Source organism: Pectinophora gossypiella, chromosome 25 (genome assembly GCF_024362695.1).
Source record: "Pectinophora gossypiella chromosome 25, ilPecGoss1.1, whole genome shotgun sequence".
NCBI classification, from domain to species: Eukaryota; Metazoa; Arthropoda; class Insecta; order Lepidoptera; family Gelechiidae; genus Pectinophora; species Pectinophora gossypiella.
This window is the reverse complement of record NC_065428.1, coordinates 4,645,313-4,666,016: the sequence shown is the minus strand read 5'-3', so window position 1 is coordinate 4,666,016 and position 20,704 is coordinate 4,645,313. Positions and strand designations below refer to the sequence as shown.

General features: G+C 36.3%; 3 protein-coding genes across 6 annotated transcripts in view; 1 reads left to right on the top strand and 2 right to left on the bottom strand.

The window, feature by feature from the left end:
* The window catches only part of LOC126378047 (irregular chiasm C-roughest protein-like), a 416,593-nt gene that overhangs the window by 87,365 nt on the left and 308,524 nt on the right, over positions 1-20,704 (bottom strand). For 2 of the 4 annotated variants that reach the window (XM_050026142.1, XM_050026145.1), the window contains exon 1: positions 15,421-15,626. The exons of the other annotated variants lie outside the window; for them this stretch is intronic. The gene's annotated coding sequence lies outside the window, so the exon portion shown is untranslated. Of the gene's footprint in view, positions 1-15,420; positions 15,627-20,704 lie in introns of those variants that run through there. 4 annotated transcript variants of the gene reach the window in all.
* Positions 1-20,704, bottom strand: part of LOC126378203 (zinc finger matrin-type protein 5) — a 233,798-nt gene that overhangs the window by 79,551 nt on the left and 133,543 nt on the right. The gene's annotated exons all lie outside the window — the stretch shown is intronic.
* The window catches only part of LOC126378202 (uncharacterized), a 49,042-nt gene continuing 44,366 nt past the window's right edge, over positions 16,029-20,704 (top strand). The window contains exon 1 of the mRNA XM_050026421.1: positions 16,029-16,090. Coding sequence (XP_049882378.1) covers positions 16,079-16,090 — 12 coding nt within the window. The 5' untranslated portion in view covers positions 16,029-16,078. The remainder of the gene's footprint in view (positions 16,091-20,704) is intronic.

Genomic DNA, 20,704 nt, shown 5'->3' with positions numbered 1-20,704 from the left:
GGTTTCAAAAGTCTGCATACTTATTAAACAAAACCAACCGCTTGTAATTTTGTCCAGATCATTCGTTTTAAACCGGATTTAAAGTCATTACCTATAATTTTGCGCTCATTATAATCCTTTGCAAAGTCGTACTGGGCTAGTTATTGAAATTATAGTTATTAAAAACGCTTCTGGAAAAGTTGTACCAAGACAACTTTTACGTGGAGCGAATGGAGATAAAAAAAATGCTTTAGATAAACGCGTCAAGGTCATTGCCCCTGTAAGTTTTATAGCGTATGGCATAATACTAACATAACGTCCTCCGTGGTCCAGTGGTTTGAGCGTTGGGCTCACGATCCGGAGGCCCCGGGTTCAAATCCCGGTGGGGACACATCACAAAAATCACTTTGTGATCCCTAGTTTGCTTAGGACATTACAGGCTGATCACCTGATTATCCGAAAGTAAGATTATCCGTGCTTCGGAAAGCACTTTAAGCCGTTGGCCGCGGTTACTACTTACTGATGTAAATAAGTAGTCGTTACACAAGCCATGTCAGGGGCCTTTGGCGGCTCAATAGTAACCCGGACACCAGGGTTGATGATGGTAATCCACCTCACAACTCACAGGACAGAAGAAGACTAATACAGGGTGTTAGTGACATCGTAACGAAATTTTACATTTACAATAATGTATTATTGCTTGTTTAGTATTGCTCACAAGATGATCGCTGGGCGCTGCGTACACGCAATTCTTATTCTACCTTAAATTACTAACACAAGTACCCAAAACGTTCGTTTGTTATGTTGTGTTGTTTGTTGTTGTTGGTAGTTGTTGATCGTTTGTTGTTGTTGTTCTTTGTTGTGTTGTTGTTGTTCGTTCGTTGAGAACGTGGGTGTTGTGTTTTAGCAAAAGAGCTTTATTGCCTAACCTTTAGGCAGATAACACCAGAGTACAAAAAAGAACAATTTCATAAATAAAAAACCAGTCAGCGTCCTTACTATTAAAGAGTTTTTAAAACGGGATTATTCCCAGTTTGGGAACATTCTCGAGGCACATCATTGGTCCAGACCAATAACACTCACCTCAGCTCCCAAGTAAACACCTTAGCAGCAAAAATCCAGTTCCCAGTAAAGCAATCAATAAACTAGGCACGGTTATTTTTAACCACGTCGCCCTAACTGTGCTTTACATCTGGTCTGCTTTCGACCGGCTTAACCTCAACCAGTATTAGTCCGTCAAGGGATTAGTTTTAGCGACTGAACAGCTTTGTAGGTATACCACGAAATTGAGGGTGGTATTAATAAACTAAGCTCAGCTTCGGGACTGTCCTCAAGATCATGTCAGTGGAACACACGGAATATAAGAAAGAGGATGGAAATGCAACGCGCATTTTGTATGAGAACCGCTGTCGCCGGTTCAACTCCACTCTCTTTTACTACTACTCCTGCAAACAGACAACTACCACAGCTCTACTGCTTCTCGAATTCCATAGCCACTTTACCGGCAATATATTTTATGTCATAGGCTGCAATTTTATCATTACTTTTCGTAAGTCATCATCATCAGCCCATTAACGTCCCCACTGCTGGAGCACGGGCCTTCCCTATGGAAGGATAGGGAGATCGGGCCTTAAACCATCACGCGGGCCCAGTGCCAATTGATGGTTATTAACGACTGCTAATACAGCCGGGACCAACGGCTTAACGTGCCTTCCGAAGCACGGAGGAGCTCGAGATGAAAACTTTTTTTTGTGGTCACCCATCCCATGACCGGGCTTTGCGAAAGTTGCCTAACTTCAACAATCGCAGACCGAGCGCGTTTACTTCTGCGCCACCGAGCTCCTCATTTTCGTAAGTAAGTTTTTTGATAAATAGCCGATCATACTAAGGTTTTAAGCTTTCCTATGATAAGGAGGGTTCTTCTTGCATGATAGTCGATATTTTGATTTTTTGGTTATAATGCAAAAGACGAACCTTTTATATACTATCGCGGAGCTCTGTGCGCCATAAAGTTTGCGACGAGTGGAGTGCCAAGTTAAAGTATGTACTATTTGCTCATACTTTTATGGCGTGGGTTTCACGCTCACTTCCAACCGCGTTTTCTTTTATTCCGTGGTGTAATAGTTCTTATATAAAATATGGACTCGTGCATGGTCTTGAGGGCACACCTGATGTTAGGTTATTAATACCACCCTTAGTATGAAAATTATTTACGGCTACGGTTTGGACGACATGATGAATAGAGCCACAAATCTTAGACACCACATGATATCAAGTATCTATTGGTCTGATTTTTTTCCATATCAATAAATTCGCAAGTGCATTAACTACAGTTAAAGTTGCATTACAGAAAGAACAGATTAAAAATACCTTCTAAGCTGTACCTACTCTAACTAAAACAAATAGTCTAATAATTTAAAAGATTCAACCACCATCAAATACCATTAGGTTCCCACACGACTATTCGTATCCATTAAGCTCTAAACCTAGGTCTTACGTCAGGTTACCTAGGTTTAAAAGTGCCGGCGGACGGTGTTCGAATACCTAGGATTCCTAGGATACCTATCTAGGAGATCGGGAATCAACATTCTTTGTTACTAATTACAGACTGATCAGTAGTTTTTTTTTTAAGATACGTCTAGTTTCTTTTAGGTACTTATATAGAGCTATAGAGACTTATAGAGCTATATCTTAGTCAGCAGTTAAACGAAATGATAGATAGCATTTTAGTTAGTTTATTGAACGGGCAGAAAAAAGATTATTCTACTTTATTTCATTTTTATTTTATTTTATTTTATTTTATTTTATTTTATTTTATTTTATTTTATTTATTACAGACATCTTACAAGCTACACTCTGAACATGCAAAGTTACAAACTAGAAATAAGATTAAGATCTAGCTCAATTACAATAAATACTTTCTTTCTTTTTCTTTAATTACAAATAGTCAGTCAGAATGCATGGGATTAACAGTCTGGAAACTAATATAAGGCGATTAATTGCTAAATTGTAGGTATAAACAATATTTTACGAAATTTTTTATCAAAGAACGTCAAGGGCCCTGTGCCGAGGTTTTTCTTGCAGCTTTTTTTCCCCGGCTATACAGGCTGTGAGAAGCTGCAGTAGTTTTAGGCGGATGTTATGTAAAAAATGACAATTCAAAGTGTTACTATTTTACAAACTGACTTAAGATATTTTTGAATTTGAACATACGGATACCACACTCCTACAATAGTCTCCTACATTTTACAATAGTAGTTTTTCAGGTTTCTCGATATATACTTTTGTCACTTAACGGAGTTTTAGCATATGAGTTATATTTTACCGACCTCATGGCACTCCGTACGACAGTCCATTGCGACGACGCAACGACGCGTAAACGCCAGTGTGGCCTCTCCTTTATAACATGAATTCAGTAAATAATGCTGTGTAAAATGAAAGTTTTTCTTTCGAAACACGAACAGAACAAGACTAAATTCAATACGAACTTGGCTTCTTGATTGAAATTTGCTAAGATTGCACAGTCTTCAGTAACTTGCGCTAAACTTAAGCCGAGGCAAAGTTGGAACGTAAATGTGAAATAAGAAAGCGTTATAATTCAAAGAATTTATACAGACACAAATATACTTTATTGCAACAAAATAAAAGGAAATATTCACAAAAGAGACTTAACAACAGTCTTTTAAACGTGGTGGCGGACAGAATTGACTGTCCCATTGTGAGGCATTGGATTGATTGTCTCACACTCAGTTTGTGTCGAGTTAATTTAATATGTGCTTACTAACATAGTATAAGTCCCTTACTAACCATTATGGATGTACAAATGTCCGAAATAAAGTTTTTTATTATTAACTAGGAACATGACAAATGGCGGCCTTATCGTTTAAAGTGATTTCTTCCAGACAACCGTAACGCGAGGAAATATGTAAAAAATGTGCCCCGTTCCCGTGAATGTTCCCAAAGTGTACAAAGGCGAGCTTACCTAACTCTAAGTCGAGTCTTCTAGAAAACCTAGGAAAAAGAAAAGAACACAAAACAAGCCTTGTTTTGCGGATAAATAATAAGAATCGCTTATAATAAGAGGCGGCGCCGGCGGTTTGACAAGTTGCAGGTTCAAATCCCGTCCGAGTAAAATTTTTTTTAAAGCAAATATGAAATGTTTCAAAATACGCATGAAATTCCAATTACACGGGTAATTAGCATTACATTGAAGAAAAGCATTATGATGTACTTTAACTAACATTTTGAAGCGAAGGTCAGTGGTAAGGCTGGCATAGGAAGACCTAGAAGGACGTACATTGATCAAATTGGAGATGTCCTTAGAAAAGGTTCAGTACGATCTACTCTGAATCGTCGTGCGTGTATGAGACGATTGATTAATGTGGAGGAAGCGAGATAAGTGTGTCGAGATCGAAGCAAATGAAATTCCTTAGCATCTGCTTACCTCGGTGGGAAATAGGCGTGAGTTTATGCATGTGTGTGTTAATTTATTTGTGTTTCTAAATCGAAAAGAGTGTTAAGTTTCAAAAACAAAGGTGTCACAGATAAATACTGCTACGTTTCAATATGAACAGGTGTTGAAAACGGATTGGCTTTATCTGAACTTAGTATTAAGTTGCGTCTTCAGAATATATTATGAAATACTTGTATACAACCAGTATAGTAACTTCCTATACCTAAATAATGGACTTATACTGAGCGAGGTCCTTTTATTCCGGACTCCACCGCAGATGATCGGGCCGTCAGTGCGTTGCATTTAGAATACTTACTTAGTTTTATTATTATTGTTTTTATGATTTTGGTTTGTTTTTCTAATTGTTTTGGATTTTTTTTCTGTGTACTTATTGATTTCCGTGTGGTTTCTGTCCTGTGTTAAATGTAATGTACCTGTCTGTCTGTGTCTGTGGTGTCCGGAAGTAATAAATGTTTCTTTCTTTCTTTCTTTAAATGTCTTGTAAATGTGGGTGCAAGGAAGTGTCTTATGATTATTTTGTTTTTTGCTTCCGTATCTCGGGACTATTATAATCCCGGACCTTTGGAAATCGCAGGGACGAAGAAAGCACGTAGAGGCCATTTAAATCTGTTTAATGTGTTCATTATTATTTTTACTCCATCCTAACCAATGCCGGTTACCTTGTCCTTAAATAAAAAAAGAACAATTCATAGTAACCACCTACCTATCACGTTGGTCTAATCAAGTATTTTTTGACGTGACTTATTGTATGTAGATTTGCCGCAGATGGCATTAACTACTTGGCAAGGCTTATCAAGTCAATACTTAGTTCATCACATGGTGGCGGCATCTGTGCCTACCCTAATTGGAAATATAGTCGTGAACGTATATTTATAAAAAAAAATAAGTGAAGAAAAGAAGACATGTACCAGTAGGACTTATTTCTACTCACTACTACTCTAAGATTTTAGTTATTTCCTCGCCTTATGGTTGTCTGGAAGAAATCGCTTTAAGCGGTTAGGCCGCCATTTGCCATGTATCTAGTTAAGTCTCTTTTATATGCAATGAAGCATATTTGTATTTATAAGGTAAAAGGTTAGTTAACTAGTTAGTGAGGTAAGTAGTTACTTACTGTGAGGTTATGTTAGGTGCCTGCCTACCTGCCTCACTGCTGTAGTTTATTCACGGCACCGCTGAACAAAATAATATTATGATGATACAAAATGCGTGTGCGGTCCCTTATCTGTTATGCATGCATGCAACTTTTGCATTAAACTTTGCAATTTTACCAAGAAGATATCTAACCTATTATTTTTGCACTTGGAAGGAGCTAGCGAACCTTTTATGAGGATATGACTTTAGTCGGATTTTAAAATAAGTAGCTTTATTTCTTACCCAACGAAGTAAATCTCAGTTTGATGATATAGCAGTGCCCTGAAGGTCTAAAAAAGCCATTCAATGTGGCAATTCATCTAAAAAGCAATATTGCGGTTTGACATTTATAATAATGAAGCGGTGAAGGAAAACGTCGCGAGGAAACCCACATTCCCGCCAAACCCTAGAAATGTATTTCAGAGGTATGGGACCTAACCTATATTGGGCTGGTTTTCCCTTCGCGGGTTGGAAGGTCAGACAGGCAGTCGCTTTTTTAAGAAACCGGACCTGTCCAAACTTCAGGTTAAGGGGATTCCGTGAAAAACGGGAGATTATGACATTTTATAATATGAACAGGGGGTTAAAATAACCACATCGAAGCAATTCATCTAAGAAAGCAATATTTCTATTTGACAGTTGTTTGCATTACGCACCTACTTTTACATGAGTTTGTAACTAAATTAGATGCACGTTTTCTCGAAAGATTTCGACTCACGAAATCTCGACACATAGTATATCGACAGACTAAATTTCGACACACGAAATCTCGACAAATGATATCCCCACTAACATTATAGGTATCCTATCCGTGTTCATGCGATCTTAGATAAATTGCTTCGATGTGGCCATTTTAACCCCCCAGACATCAAATTGCAATGCGCTTTTGAGATGAATTGCGTCATTATGGTCTTCATAAGCTTCTGTTTATTTTATGGGTAATCATTTAAAGAAGTAGTATATTTAAACTTCACCTTCCTCTATTACACCTACCTCTATTACACAACTGAATGCTACACAATCATTTACTATATTTTTATTAATGGAGATGATGATGTATTACTTTCATCAAATTAAAATTGAAAAGTATCTTTAACACCTTGAATCCGCATGTTTCAACGAACGTCTCGTCCGCCTAAAATTACTGCTGCATCAATCCTTCAATCAATGGACTACACTATCAGTTTTCCATCAATCTGACCAGACTGATGGACTGAACTGATGAAATCTAAATACGAGTACGTGTAACCTAGCTCTAAGTGATGTTTCTAGGTTTTTAGAAAAGGCTTAGTACGATCTACTCTGAACCGACGTGTATGAAACGATTGATGAATGTGGAGGCAGCAACAGAAGTGTATGAGGATCGAAGCAAATGGAATTCCATAGTCTCTGCTTACCCTGGTGGGGAATCGGCGTGAGTTTATGTATGTATTTATGTAGCTCTAAGTGCCGACTCCACAAATTAACATCGACACCCGTCGAACGCTTCACGGCCGTCGACGAATCGAGAAAGTTCTAAATAAAGTTATAATTGTAATTTATGACAGAAAAGGTACAAACTTCGGGCATTTCACAAGTTATAAACGCATCAGTGAACTTATTTAGCATTGATGTAGGTATGAATGAGAGTTTGAAATTTGAACGTTGCCTTCGTATTCTTACAATACATTTTTGAATAATAAAAGCCTAAAATTTTAAGTAAATATCATTTAAAAAATGGTACATTTTGCAAATGGTCCGCATTTAAAAATAGATCTAATACATTTGTATACATTTTTAGTTATTCAAATTATAATTTTGACCCATTATACCACCTTAGTTAACACGTTCACTTACCATCAGATGAGATTATGGTCAAAGACACTCAACGTATTGTAGATTTGCCGCAGATGGCATTAACAACTTAGCCAGACAAATGGGGAGCGCTGAGGGTTCTTCATCATCAGCCGTACGACGCCCACTGCTGGGCATAGGCCTTCCCAAGGATCGCCACGACGATCTGTCCTGCGCTGCCCGCACCCAGCGGCTTCCCGCGACCTTCACCATATCGTCGGTCCACCTTGTAGCGGGCCTACCCACTGAGCGTCGTCCGACACGTGGTCGCCATTCTAGAACCTTTCCGGCCCAGCGGCCATCGGTTCTCCTCGCTATGTGTCCTGCCCACTGCCACTTCAGCTTTGCAATTCTCCGAGCTATGTCGGTGACTTTAGTTCTCCTGCTTTTTTTTGACGTGACTTATTGTAGATTTGCCGCAGATGGCATTAACTACTTGGCCGGAAAAATGAGGAGAATACGTAGTGTTGATTGTTCTCCTGCGGATCTCCTCATTTCTGAGGGTTCTTACCAGATACAAAATTTGAGACAACAGTCGTGAGGGTGCCCAGTTGGGCGCGAACCTCGGCTCAGGGTATTATCTGAGAGGATCATATCTGAAAGAATTCATCGATCGCTGCGATAGCGGTAAGCGCCGAAGTATTTGTTGTCGCGAGCTGATTGGCCACCTCTATAGAATAATCGGGCCGTCAGTATCTCATGAAATCAGAATTCTCAATCTAAGATGACAACATAACCGCAGTGATAGAAAAATAACCGCAGGTAATAAAGAGTCCAAGATTCGATTCCAGGATGGTTAGTATTTTTTATTACGCTTTTTTGGATTGACTACTGGAATTTGGTTGATCAGGTTTTTTGTTTTGGGTTAGGGGTAATCTTAATTAGTTAATCTTTTGTTCTTTTTCTATTCTTTAATCAGTGGTTCTATCTTCTAAAAATAATCTGTGATAGTCCAGTTCCGAGAACGCGTGTCTTACATTTTATCACGGGTTCGAATCCCGACTGGGGCTCTAAACCACTGAATGGGACTTAAACATAGCTGGCGAGGAGTGGGTGTGTAATTAATACCCTACCCTAATGCATTGGACTGCCATTAATTCTGATCAATTTAGATTTAAGTAAAATGTTTCTTTGTTACCTTTTCCACTCATCATCATCATCTTCCTAACATTATCCCGATTGTCACAGAGTCCGCTTACCTAACCTGAAGATTTAACAGGTCCGGTTTTTTACAGAAGCGACTGCCTGTCTAACTTTCCAACCTGCGAAGGAAAAACCAGCCCAATACAGATTAGGTCACATACCTCCGAAAAATGCATTTCTCGGGAATGTGGGTTTCTTTGCGATGTTTTCCTTCACCGTTGATCACGTGAGCATTTATGATCCAAACATGAATTAGAAAACAAATTCGAGAAATCATTGGTTTAGTCCTGTGCTGGATTCGAGCCTGCGACCTCAAAGTGAGAGGCAAGTGTTCTACCAACTGGGCTACCTCAGCTCCCACCTACCACCTACCTACCTTTCCCACTAACAATAAATATTCTGTAAGATTTTCTTTCGATATTATTTACTAACAAAATACTTAGAATAATTTATAGTCCGAAATAAACGATTTGATTTGTGCACTATACCCCTCTGCCTAACCCTTCTGGTATATACGCGTGATGCTAGAGAAAGCAGCTGAACGCGTTATGTTATTTTTTTATTCGCTCTCAGGTAACGTTAGGTAGATATGCACAGTCAGGAGCATAAAATATATGCATACACTTTGGTACCATGTCACATGATTTTTTTTGACAAATGGACTATAACTCGCACTAAATGTCAAATATGCTAGCGCGACTGAGTCCTAAAGTGGGTACATTATATTTAACGACCTCCGTGGTCCAGTAGTTGAGCGTTGGGCTCACGATCCGGAGGTCCCGTGGTTCGAATCCCGATGGGAACATAACACAAAACTCACTTTGTGATCCCTAGTTTGGTTATTACATTACAGGCTGATCACCTGATTGTCCAAAAGTAAGATGATCTGTGCTTCGGAATGCACGTTAAGCCTTTGGTCCCGGTTACTACTTACTGGTGTAAGTAAGTAGTCGTTACATGAGCCATGTCAGGACCCATTAGCGGCTCAATAATAACCTTGACAACAGGGTTGATGAGGTTGGTAACTCACTTCACAACCCACACGATAGAATATTATATTGCTCATGACTGTACTTATCTATATTTGTAAAATAACCTTTCATGTATCAAGCTTGTCATATATACCTTGTAAACTCGTCAAATATGACTCGTGTTTCGTATTAAATGGATTAATTTCTGCTAATTATAACTTTCAAAGAAATTTGTGTGTGTAATGTATCGTTTAGATACTGAGAATTAATCGTATTATTATTCATTAGGCGTAGGCACTGTAAGGATTTATGTGTTACTCATAGTCTATAGTCGTTAGGTAAGTACCTAATTATATAACAACAAATTAAGGAATAAGAAATTACCTAGTATTAAAGAGAACTTTAATTATCCAAACACTTCACTATTTCTCATTGTATTTAAAACCTGTTTGGTACTTGAAAACTAAAATCAGTTTTTAAGATTTTTAAATAAATTAAATTATTATACAGCGTGTTAGTGAAATCGTAACAAATACTGAGAGAGGTGATTAAGCTGATTCTGAGTTAATATCAAGAGAAATTTTCCGTCACAAAAATATAGAATTGAAAATAATTTAAAAAATATAAAAAAGTCGTGAATTTTGCGACGGAAAAGACCACTTGATGTTAACTCAGAATCATAGTCTGAATCATCACGCTTAGTATTCATTACGATGTCAACAACGCTCTGTATTTGTTTGCACCACTCAAGGTGTTTCTGTGGTGGATAACTCATCATCATCAGCCCATTAACGTCCCCACTGCTGGGGCACGGGCCTTCCCTATGGATGGATAGGGAGAACGGGCCTTAAACCACCACGCGGGCCCAGTGCGGATTGATGGTTATTAACGACTGCTAATGCAGCCGGGACCAACGGCTTAACGTGCCTTCCGAAGCACGGAGGAGCTCGAGATGAAAACTTTTTTTTGTGGTCACCCATCCTATGACCGGCCTTTGCGAAAATTGCTTAACTTCAACAATCGCAGACCGAGCGCGTTTACCGCTGCGCCACCGAGCTCCTCATACCAGGTGGATAACTCCATCATATACAGTGGGTAGGCCCGCTACAAGGTGGACCGACGATCTGGTGAAGGTCGCGGGAAGCCCCTGGATGCGGGCAGCGCAGGACCGATCGTCGTGGAGATCCGTGGGAGAGGCCTATGCCCAGTAGTGGGCGTCGTACGGCTGATAATGATGAAGATGATACGTAGAGCATACGCTTCATACCCCCTCGGGTTGATTGAGCGGAGGCATGTGCCCAGCAGTGGTATGTATATAATTATGCTGTTTATGTTTATGCGATTATAAGCACCTTTTAAGGTTTTTTTTTTTTGATTTGATGACTTGTTTTGACTTCGATACCGACCCCGCCGGCGTGGTCGACGATTTCCCTCAATCAGCGCTTATCGCTATCGACGCACTAGGGTCGATTAATTCTTTCAAATATTTTTTCTCTCAGACGACGCCCTGAGCTGAGGTTCGCGCCCAACTGGGCACCCTCAGGCCTGTTATCTTAAACGTTGTATCGGGTGAGAGCCTTCAGCGCTCCCCATTAGTCCGGTCAAGTAGTTAATGCCATCTGCGGCAAATCTAAAATGAGTCACGTCAAAAAAAAGATGACTTATTCTAAAAAAATAATTGCACGTATTTACATTGATGATGATGGATGTTTGTTCAAAATAACAATTTATCAAAGAAAATGTTTGAACGCAAACATTGTTTCTTATAATAGTATAATAATATTGAACATTCACTATAACTACCTAATAAAGCTATTTCCTTACGCTGTTTGATGTAAAATCTAAACAAACAAGGTAGGTATTGAACATATTCTTATCTATCTTTAGATTTTTATCGATACGATAGTAAAATGGTAACTTTTAACTTTTCTTAGAAAAGTAGCAGTTGGTTTGTTTTATCACCTATCACGTTGGTCTAACAGAAATCTCGCTGAGGTGTGGGTACTTAGTTCATCTTGCGACGGATGTGCGATAAGCTGCAAAATTCCAATCAGTTTTTTGCAAAGTATTAAATTAACTGGTTGCACTTAAGACTTTCTGGTTACATGTCGTTTCTATTATAGACCAAAAACATGTACAAAAATATAAATTTCATAATTATGACAACTAATGGTTCATAATTTCACCACTTTTTAAAATAAAGTAAAATAAATAAAATAAAATAATTCACTGGGCTCAGTGACTGCACTTTTGCTCTTTGAACTTTGTACCTCTGTCCCAGTCTAACATAGAATAACAATAATATATACCTATACCAGAATACCTATATGTGGCGTGCGAGTAGGAATTTCAACAGACTGGCAGGTGATCTAGACATTGACCTTTTTAATACTAGTTGCACTGCGGCAAGGCGTCTCTTAAGTCAGAGTTTCTTCGTTGAATAAATCAATAACCTTTTGCATTGTGTTCTACCATATTAATTACATTATTATTATTATTTCTTGTTTACCTATATTGTAAGTGCTCTTTATAGCATTTTTCTTTTTAGTCAAGTTGTGTCTATTGGTGAGGACCTGTAAATGGCTGTTTGTTTTTAATATGAACTATTATTTTGTAATATTAGCTGTTGGTCTTCCAATAAAATAAATAAATAAATAAATAATATAATTTAAGAACAGGTTGAAAGTAGGCGCACGGGTTTAAAATATCAGTGTTACCGTTTTACGAATAAATTAATATCGTTAAAAATATACCGCGAGTGTTACCATAATAAAATGTTTTGGGCGGGCAATATTGAGGAAATAATTAAAAACAAATAAAGACGATTGTATTCTGTGTACGCATTCCTGATTTATTGTCTTTTTTTACTACGCGCCATCTTTGATCTCATTTATAAATTAAAGTTCGTATATAATACTTTGGGTTTGGGTTATTATCTTTTTGTGAGATCTTTATTTAAATATTTTAGAAGGAATTTATGAGAAGATTTATTAATCCAACCCTTACAATGAGTTACATATAGTTATATAGATAGATAGAAATTTTTATAACAATATAAAATATATATTTTTTTAAAGAACGTCTAGGGCCCTGTGCCGAGGTTTTTCTCTAGGTTGTGAGAAGCTGCAGTAGTTTTAGGCGGATGAGACGTTCGTTATGTAAAAGTTGACGATTCCAAGTATAACTATGTTACCTACTGAATAAAGATATTTTTGAATTTGAATTTAAAATAATCGATCGACTTAATATCAACTGATACATCACTATGTTAATGAACGTCACAAAACTAGGTTACTTATTTTGACAGATCGAATTCTTCCCACGCATTGAGACTATTGTAAAATTTTATTGATAATATTGATTGATTAATAATTATGTTTTCATCTTCTTATTCCCGCTTTTTTTTAACCCTCGGTAATCATCGCATCATATCTTCCGAAAAGCTGCAGTAGTTGAAGGCGGAAGAGACGTTCGTTATGTAAAAATGACGATTCAAAGTTACCTACTGAATAAAGATAGTTTTGAATTTGGTTCAAAATTAGATTTATCGTGTATCAGAATTTGAATTTAGAACTAAGAAGCTACTTTTTGTCATTCTGTTTCGTGTGTTTATTGTTTCGTTCGTAATTCCAAATATTCTGAAGACAATCATAAGTTGGTACAGTTTCTTTTGATACCAAGTCCACCCACCCACCCACGAATACAGATGGTAGTGGTGGATGGTGGTGGTGGTGGTGGTTGTATGGTGATGGGTTAAAAAATTAACATAACATAAACAGCTCATGTACGTCCCACTACCGGGCGCAGGCCTCCTCTCAATCAACCAGAGTGGGTATGGAGCATACTCCACCAAGCTGGTCCATTGCGGGTTGGTGAAGGTGTTTTTACGGCTAATACAGACCAACGGCTTAATAAGCCCTCCGAAGCACGAACAAAACAAACAAATTGGCTAATTATTAGTATCCCTACCCATATAGATGCGAAGACATCCAACCAACGAACCAAGTAGCGCCATCTATTGACAATTTCTAGAAGTTTCCTCTTATTTTCTAAAATCACACAGTAAAAACAATAAGTAATGCTGATTACTGCAGATTCCTCCCAATTTTATGTTTATTGTAATTTAGGTTCACCTGCAATTTTCTTATCTGCCGAAAAGGAAAGGGACGAGAGAACTTAAGCTATGGTTTTCAACCCGTAACTTTTAGTCTTTATTACGTTTGATTTAAGCTATTTATTTTACCAATTCACATAAGATATGTTCACGAATATGTCTCAGTTGGGCTAGACAGAGGTACATCCATCGCAATTATACACACAGATCGAGCTTTCTGATAGACCAACGTGATAGGTGGTGACATTAAAAGAACGTCTAGGGCCCTGTGCTGAGGATTTTCTTGCAGCTTCTTTTCCCCGGCTATACAGATTGTGACAAGCTGCAGTAGTTTAAGGCGGATGAGACGTTCGTTATGTAAAAAATGACGATTCAAAGTGTACATAAGTATGTTACCTACTAAAAAAAGTTATTTTTGAATTTGAAATAAATAAATTGGTAAGTCATTGAGAGCAATTTGATTAATAATCATTTTGGATTTAGACTTGAATCATTAGAAATACTGGAATTTTGATACTTCACCACCCAGTGGGGTAAAGCATCAAAATTCCAGTTACAGACTTAATCATTTTAAGACACAGAATTAACCATAATCATAATCGTAAATTTCGAAAACTACGCACCTGTAACCAATAAAGCGAGTAACAAAATCATCGACCATATTTTTTTAATCCTTTTTTTACACAAACGGGTTTCGATGGGAAACGGCCCATAGACAACAGGTGCCGCGCTACTGAATTTAAAAAAGTAGAATGTTTTTTTTTTCAAGGTTCTTTTTAAGGACGAGTTTATTTAGGATGCAAGCGTGATGTGTGTCGAATGATAACATAGTTTGTGATTCGGTATGCTGCTGATAAATAGTATTTAAATGTAAAATGTTTCTTTATTTAGGCAGAAGTTTAGAGAAATAAATGTAGGTATCTATCAAACGAATTCATTAAAAAAAAATATTCGTAAAAAAGTATTCTTATAATTAGACAAGTAGGTAATAATTTTTTTGCCGTATTTTTTTATTTAAACTTAATTATCTCAAGTACTTTTCAAATTATTATTATTATTATTAGCCTATATGATCCCACTGCTGAGCAAAGGCCTCCCCCATATTTTTCCAAGTATCCCGGTTCTGTGCGAGCTCTATCCAGTCTTTTCGATAACCGTCGAGATCATCGCGCCATCGAATTACCCTTTTCAAATTACCCTTTTTAAATATTTTACACGCGGGACAAGTCGAGTATATACCTTACGCCGTTTGTTAAACAATAAGTAGATAAATATAATTATTATACCTGCCGTTTCATTTATCTAAAGTCATGGGTGTTTAGCTTAAAATTGAAGATAGCAGAAATAATGTTACCTAACATTACTTAACAGTAGGTAAGCACTTCCAAATCTATTTTGATGTCACTCATATTTTAATAAATACAATTCTCAGAACTCCAATAACTTAGGCAAATATAACTGTCAAATTAAATAATAGTAGGTACCTATACCTAATGTTGGTATACAGGTAAATTAAAAAAGAAATTGCTGTTTATTTTTAAGTAATTTAACATAAAGAATTCTTTTTGAAATACTTATGAGCAGAATATTGCGTGGGCTCGTTTTATAATAAAACGCTACGTAAATAGACTCCGTGAAATTACATTCTAATTTAATTTCATAGTCGTTATGTCTACGGCAAAGACCATAGCCGACAAAGCCAGTAATTCCAGCTTAATACACTAATAATACTTTGTTCCAGCAATTACTATTCCATAAAAACAAACAACGCTTACCATAAAAACGGCTCATAAAATCCAATTAAATTCCAATGTCCAAAAGTCAGTAATGAAAATAACACACACCACAATTATAATCCGAAAGTCTTCAAATTGTGAACTTAAAAACACTTTTTTCAATTAAGATTAAAAAGAAAGAAATTAAAAAGAAAAACACGTTTCGCGCGCGATTTCGAATGGAACGTTCGAAGTTTAAACGACTGCGTTCTATCGAGCCCGGCAGGACACTGAAAGCTTTTTCCCGCCCTCTGCCTAGAGTAGCGTTGCGTAGATATGACAAAAGCTGTAATGCCTATCAATTTTGATTGACATTTAAGTAATTGACAAGATTACTTCGTTTTGTATTGAGCCGTTTATTTATTAATGACGTAATCTTGTAATTTGTGGGCTATATACCTTTGGTTCAGGTATACATATATATATATATATTAGAAACATAATTAATTATATGTAAGAGAAATCCTTAAAAACCAAAAAAATATAAATCTTCTCTTCTATCGAAACATTGATAATATAAAATAACTAGCTTTTAACCCGGGACTTTGTCCGCGTGAAATTGATTTTCGGGATAAATGCTATACTAAATATCTTATGTTCTTCCCTAGGTCTCAAACTATGTCCATAACAAATTTCATCTAAATCGATCCAGCGATTTATGCGTGAAAAGGTAAGAGACAGTCCTTTTGCATTTATAAGATTAGTGTGAATCTAGACTTATAAGTTTTTTTTTATTAATGTCAGACTTTTATTTTTCCCGACTGTACAAATAAGTTCGCATTCCCAGCCCACTGTTTTCATTTATCAGTCTCCACAAATATAATTGATCATGCTGGAATACCTTTCAACTTTGACTTTTAAATTAATTACTCAGCGCTTTTAGCCCACTTGTTTTTAAACGACCCTGAAAATAGACATACTTTTTAATTATGTAGTCTCAAAACGTTTGTTCGTTCGTAAATTATTTTTTGCTTTCGAGCTGAAACGCTTTTTTGCGTTTAGATATTAACTTAGGTACTAAAGGTCTTTATATCAAAGTGAAACCTAAAAACTCGTCTCTTTACATTATATTTAAATTAATTTTCTTTATTTATTTGTACACAATACAACAGACTGACTGAACATACAAAAAAATAGACAGTGAACAAACCCCCTATGATTTAAAAAGGCTTCATTGAAATAATTCGCCTAAGAAGGCAATAATTATTTCTATTTGACATAATTTGTTGATATTGCGCACTTACTTTTATATGCGCAAGTGTCAATTTGCCTCCCAGTCACGCTAATTATTCCTAAATAGTAATATTCCTAAGCGACCGATTGCCATAACCTAAAAAAAAATATTGCAAGACTTGCAAGGTATAATATTATTGAAATTATATTAATCTACACGATAAATTTTAATCTCAATTGGGTCGTGTACTAGGTTTAAGATAAATTATCAAATTCTGATTACAAATAAAGACAGATCTAAAACTAACGAAAAACATTTTCTTTCTTCTATTTAATTTATGAATTTTAATCAAGAAAAACGTAATAATAAGTCCGACATTTTTATCACGCTTTTCTATGACGTCACAGAGTGCTTCTTCATACAAATTCCGTAGTAATTTCGTGTTTTGACGTTTAGTAAAAAGTAACTGATTTGACTAGTTGGAAACTTTTGAAGCCTATTGAAGTTGTTAGAATCATAAAAAAAACTAAAGCATGGATTAAATGAAACTAAATAAGAAACGTAGCTTAATTCGATTTTAACGAGCACCATCTAATGACACGACACAAATAAAATGCATCTTTCACTAATCTGTGACATGTGTGCATATTTTTTCTCCTTCTAACACATCAAAACGCGTTGTTTGTCTCTCTTTCACTCCCCACTGCAGTTTCAGCTTAAAATACATTCGCTAAAGATATTTAATCTTTTTTATTTTTAAAAGGCGAGTCTGTCAAAACTTCTCGTTTTAGTACTTTAAATAAATTATATTAGTACAGCGAATATTTTTAAACTGACAGAGTATAAATTGACATTTTGCCACCTTTTCAATTACTTATATATAAAAGATACCTACTTGTTTAAAGTTTATTAAAGTTTAAAAAGACGTGATCTTTATTTTTGTTTTTTAAAATATTACTGTCTACTCTACTTAATCTTGGCTAAGTTATAAAACATCTTAAAAAGTACAATAGAATATTAAAGTTTTCTAAGAAAGATACTTACTTAAGTATTTTAAGTGAAATTGTGAACTTAAGAGTCCCTACAGATTGTGTTTTTTTATTGCTGGAGGTAATTGTCTAAGTGCAAGTTAAGGGCTTAGGTATTCGTATTACGATGTCACTAACGCCCTGTATTAACGTCGTGAGTGTATTAGTGATTACAATATATATTTAAAACTCCTCCTCTAGACCGATCAATCAGCTCGCGACACCAAACACTTCAGGTCCCCGATACCGACCCCGCCGGCGGCGTGGTCGACGATTTCCCTCATTCAGCGCTTATCGCTATCGACCCACTAGGGTCGATTAATTCTTTCAAATATTTTTCCTCTCAGACGACGCCCTGAGCCGAGGTTCGCGCCCAACTGGGCACCCTCAGGCCTGTTGTCTTAAACGTTGTACCGGGTGAGAGCCTTCAGCGCTCCCCATTTGTCCGGTCAAGTAGTTAATGCCATCTGCGGCAAATTTACAATAAGTCGAAAAAGAAAAAAAAATCTAGACCGATCCGTTCGATTAGATCAAACATCTTTTTGGGAGGAAGCTTCATGACCTACTGGGGATCCATTATGTGGCGCCCCAGGGTTCGGCTTCTACTGTGTATGAGAGCCTCACAGCTGCACTTCCATTAGGGTAAATGTGGGATAGTTGCCGCACTTTTTGAAATAGGCAAATAAATGATAGAATATGAGTTTTCATAAAAATTAAATGATTGTGATGTGTTGTGTACTTATTAATGAAATAAATAATTAAAGTATTTTAACATTAATAGTTGTATTTTTTTTTGTACAAAAGAAATAAAAAAAGTATTATAATCGGGGATAGATGCCTAAAGTGTGGGTTAGATGCCATAATAATGATTTGGCTTGTGGGATAGATGCCCTATGCATATAATTAAAGATTGTCTTAGATTTATTTATTATGATTTAATTGACAAAGTACCTAAAATAAGTTTCTTAGTATCTTGTTTCACGAAACGTCTTTTCAGGGTCCTGGCAGGAATTCCATATCGACGAGATATTTCATTCAAGCCGTGCTTATTCTGCCTCATTTCTTCAAAAGCTTCTCTTAGGGCATCTTCCGTCCATTCGCCCCGAGGGCTTGCCCCTACTTTGCGCACGTACTTGCGAGGTATATCTAAAATATAAAAAATTGATTAAAGTTTCATACATGCCTCAAAGGGCATCTATACTCACAAAAAACTAGGCATCTATCCTTTTTCGAGGGGATAGACTCCGCGCAAAATATTGTTTACTTCAATGATAAAACATACGTAAATAATAAACAAAATCTTTTATTTAAGACATCTACACTTAAATAAAACAAAAATATAGACACTTACCTCATAAAATCAAAAGTTGCGAGCTTATCAATATTTCAGACGAACCAAATTCACGAATTAATTACCGCAAAAAATGTTCATTGTCTCACAATTCGCGACACGTCCATTCCAGCTAAGTGCGTGGCACTGACTTAAGGACGAGCGGGGGTAGGGTTACGTTAAAACAAAACACAACGGGTCTAATGTTTATACATGTCGCTATGTGTTTACTGAGGCAACTATCCCACTGAGGCGTCTATCCCACATTTACCCTAAACAGAATCTGCATAAAGGGGACTCGGTCAGCTCCATTCAATTCAAAATTATTTATTTATTTATTCGCATTAAATAGGGTTTGTTCATTTGCATAAAATATGCCGATAATAAAGGCCAATTTATCCTATTTAGCTTCTATTTAAAAACGAATCCAGCAAGTCTGAAATATCTCAAATAATCAACATTACTGATGCATCTTCGATCTTGCAATAATGTAGACTCTCTGGGACTCTTCAATCTGCTGTCTCTTTCTCGCTTATAGTTTCGATATCGCCATCTCTCTCTAACACTTGACACTTGCCAATCAAGCTTTCGAAGCGATACACAGGTGCATTTGCAGTATATGTAGAGTTTGTAGATGAAACAAAATGGAACACGCATTTAATGATATACAGGAGTATTTTGTGACTTAAATGATAAAAAAAAAAACATAAAATAAGGACTACAACATTGTTTTTAATTAAAAAAATATTGTTTGTTATTCAAAATTGCGTATATGAAAAGTAACCTAAAATGGAATGTATTTGAAAATACAGTTCGGCATCCATAGATGCCATGCACGTTTGTTAGTTCATTTGACATTCATTGAGTTACTTTATTAGTTTATTTGATATATACATAAACTCACGCCAAATCCCACCGGGGTAAGCAGGGGCTATGGAATTCCATTTGCCTCGCACACTTCTGTTGCTTCCTCCACAATCATCAATCGTTTCGTACACGCACGCCGCTTCAGGTATTGATTGATAGCAAACAATAATTATAAAAAAAATACTGAATTAAAAATAAATGACAAAATAATTACTTAGGTAATATTTTTTAAATTTATTATAAGACAATTTATTTTATTATTACAGCTGGACTGAACGCCCTGTTTTTTCTTAACTCCCATACCAACAGAAAAAAAAACAATCCAATACAATTCAAATGCTTCAACAAATTTTATCTACAAACCAAATATATACTAGATAGAAACTGACCATTCCTAACCAGGGCAGGTACATTTTTTTTAACTCGATCAAATGATACAACCTTATAAGCGTCACGGCTGACAGGTTACAGGGATCGGGTTTATTTATAACAGGCACTTTTTTATGGTGCCATGACGAATTGTTGAAGGTAGCCTTGCAAGAACTTTAGAAGTTCATTGATAGACTGTATTGGTTGTACATTGGTAAGTGTAGTAACTCTTTTGATACCAAGTAGTTACCCCTCATACATTTTAATGATTAGTGGTTTACTTTAGTTTTATGTCTAAATTATGTATACTTGTTCTTATTTATTATGTTTAAGCCTAAAAAATTGGCTGTAACTCTCCTTTAAATTGCTGTGCCCAATCCGGGTCCATAGGTATGTGTCACTTACCTTATATTACCAACCTCTTAACATGTGGAACGCAATAATAATAATAAATTCATTTATTCCAGATTAACATGATATGATTATGATTATAAATTTTTGCTTTCATATATATGT